General features: G+C 31.7%; 1 protein-coding gene across 1 annotated transcript; it reads left to right on the top strand.

The window, feature by feature from the left end:
* Positions 1 to 1,097: 1,097 nt before the first annotated feature.
* Positions 1,098 to 2,656, top strand: HELRODRAFT_160884 (hypothetical protein; the record flags this gene model as incomplete). The annotated part of the gene is made up of 3 exons (XM_009017809.1): positions 1,098 to 1,141; positions 1,826 to 1,995; positions 2,391 to 2,656. 3 exons carry the CDS (start codon positions 1,098 to 1,100, stop codon positions 2,654 to 2,656), a joined length of 480 nt encoding a protein of 159 aa, XP_009016057.1.
* Positions 2,657 to 3,143: the final 487 nt, after the last annotated feature.

Here is a 3,143-nt window from a genome sequence, read left to right as displayed (position 1 = left end):
CGCGGAAACAGAAACAAAACAAACAATGAAATCAAAAACAATGGCAGTTATTATATGTAAACCTCACACACAAGCAAATTACGTAGATGTAAATAAGTTCTAAAAACTATATATATACGCATACCAATGTGCGTACACACATGCAGGCATACACGCGCGTACAAATATACATTCAGAACAGCTGAGATTGTACATTTGTCCACACGCTTCTCCATCTTCTAGCCAATGTGTGTTCACGTACGTATGCGTGTGTGTCTGACTATATGGCTGCTCTGGCTTAGCGATTGCCGGTGAAGTTATCTGTACGTTGAGAGTTTTCATATCTGTGTGTGTGTATGTGTGTGCGTGCAGATGTGCGTGTTTGTTTTTATAAAAGGTTGTGTGTCTGTCGGTGAATTGCATGTTTGTTGATGCTGTTGATGTTGGTGATGCCTGATAAGTAAGCCCATGTTGTTTGTGTGTGCACGAATATGTGTACTTTAAATCGATGTTTATGTTTGCTGGTCCGTGTGTACGCGTTTGCACATCATATACGCAACTTCCAATGTACACGATGGTGTGTTTGAATGGATGTGTGCATGTGAATGTTAGTAACGTATCTTCTTAAAAAATTGAAAAAAATTGAAAAAGTGCGTGTGTGCGTGTATGTGTGCGCGTGTCTGTGTATGAATGCATATGAATAAACATGCTTCTTAATTAATTATTCCGAAGTATAAACCACGGCTTTCTACACCATTCTTTTACTTTTCGCAATGAGTCCTCTTTACACACACGCACACTCACACAATAATCACACGCACATATATTTATGAATGTGTGTGTTTGCTTACTTGCACAAATGTGCGTGTTTTTAAGCGGACTTAGAAGAGCGGGCTTAGTGATTGGTACGTACGTATACACAGAGGAGACACGAGTGCTTTCAAAGACATCTTCTTGAAAAGGCCTATGTAGAAGCGTGTTTTGATTGATTTGTTTGTTTGTTTACCATCGTAAAAGCAATATTTTGTATGTATGCATATATGTATATATACATATATATTAATATATATATGTGATACATACATATATATAGGGGTCATTCTCTGTCAACTTGAACCATGGTCCACGCCCGACCATCTCCGATTTTTTTTAAATTTGAACAGTAAGTACCTCAATGTATTTCATCGACAAAATAAAATTTTTATAAAAAAATTTCAATTATTTTTCAAGTTATGAAGATTTTTGTGACAGCATCCTCAAATTTTTGAGCGATTTTTTTCAAAACTTGTACCTACGTAGAACGCTATATCTCTTGAACTAGCCAACATATCTTGATGAAATTTTTTGTGCATATCAGTGAAACAATGTAATAACAAAAAAAATAAATGTTATTGTCTCGAATCAAAGGATATTTTGAACAAAAAATCTAGAAAAAAATGAATTTTTTGAAAATTTCACCGATTTCAAAACAGCGTAGCTCAAAATCTATCGCAAAATAAATAAATATTTTTTGTTATTTTAGAAGTACCTTAAAGTCACAAATAAATCACAAAATTTCGTTAAAATCTGTATTGAATTTTTTGAGCTATCGGAGCTCAAAATGTCAAAAATATGAAAAACTTCTTTTGTTTGGCGCCATTTTTAACTATGAAGAACCAAACGTTTTTTAATTTTTAAAATTTGTTTATATAGTGCTTTTATAGCTTAACAACATATCAAAAAATAAAATTGGCGTTTGCTTTCTTTGAAAAATAAAACAACTTCAAAAACAGGCAAAACAAATTTTTTTCAAGTGTCAATATTTTTTATTTTTTTCAATTTAAAATTTAGAATGTATGTTACACAGATGTGAGGAATGCCCAGGAAAACTGAGTGTCGAAAATAACTTAAGAGCGATTTTCAAAGAAGCTGTAATTTCCCATGATGATAATCGCAGTTCATTGATTTCCGTACAGGATACAGTTGACAGTTTCATTGAAAGATTTTCGCAAAAACTTGACGAGTTGTCATCGCATCGTTACATAAGCAAAGAACAATTGAAATATCTTAGCGATTCTAAAAAAATTTAAAAAGTTCGGAGTGTATTGCTTTAATGGATTTTGCTGAAAATTATTCGGTGATAATACAGGATGCAATCCAGAGTCAACATTGGAGCAACACGCAAGTTACTCTTCACCCAATTGTTCTTTATTACAGAAAACTTATTTATTTATTTATGAAAACTTATCTGTCAAAAGCGTTTGCATGATTAGCGACTGTCTCGATCACAATGTTTCCGCTGTTTATGCTTTTCAAAAACATTTAATTAACTATGTAAAACAAAACCTGAAAAACGTTACTTTAATTAAATATTTTTCTGATGGTGCGGTAAGTCAATACAAAAATTTTTCTAATTTAATTCATCACAAAAGAGGATTTTGGATTAAAAGCAGAATGGCACTTTTTTGCAACTTTTCATGGTAAAAGTCCTTGCGATGGAATTGGAGGGACAACAAAAAGATTGGTTGCAAGAGCAAGTTTGCAGGCATCAAAAAAAGATCAGATATTGAACGCCAGAGATTTTTACACATACGCTGATGCGAAAATAAATGGTATTAAATTTTTTTGGGTAGACAAAAAAGAAATTAAAGATCTGCTAGGAATGCTTGAAAAAGATTTAGGTCAGCAGATAAAATAAAGGGTTGTCGAAGTCATCACTCATTTATTCCAGACAAAAATGATCAACTTTTGATGAAACGTTTGTCTTCAGATTTATTTGGATACAATTTTAATAAAAATGAAAGTGAAGACACCAATGATGATTATGAGCCGGGTCGATTTGTACCTTTGGTCTATAATAAGAAATGGTATTTAGTAAACATTATAAAAAGAGATGATAAAAATGATGATTTAAAAGTTAACTGTCTGAAGAAATTTAAAGAAAATATTTTTTATTGGCCTAAAAATGTAGATATTTGCTATGTACCATTTAAACATATTTTGATTGTTATACCTGATGATAACATTTCTTATGTTGGAAAAATTCACATAACTCTTCCTGAAACTGTTTTTAAACACATTAGCACGTTGTATAATAATTTTGAATTGAAAAAAATAAAAAATATTGACACTTGAAAAAAATTTGTTTTGCCTGTTTTTGAAGTTGTTTTATTTTTCAAAGAAAG

This window comes from Helobdella robusta (genome assembly GCF_000326865.2).
Source record: "Helobdella robusta unplaced genomic scaffold HELROscaffold_2, whole genome shotgun sequence".
Classification (NCBI taxonomy): domain Eukaryota; kingdom Metazoa; phylum Annelida; class Clitellata; order Rhynchobdellida; family Glossiphoniidae; genus Helobdella; species Helobdella robusta.
Note: the sequence above shows the minus strand (reverse complement) of the source record. Positions and strands in the feature narration are given on the sequence as shown.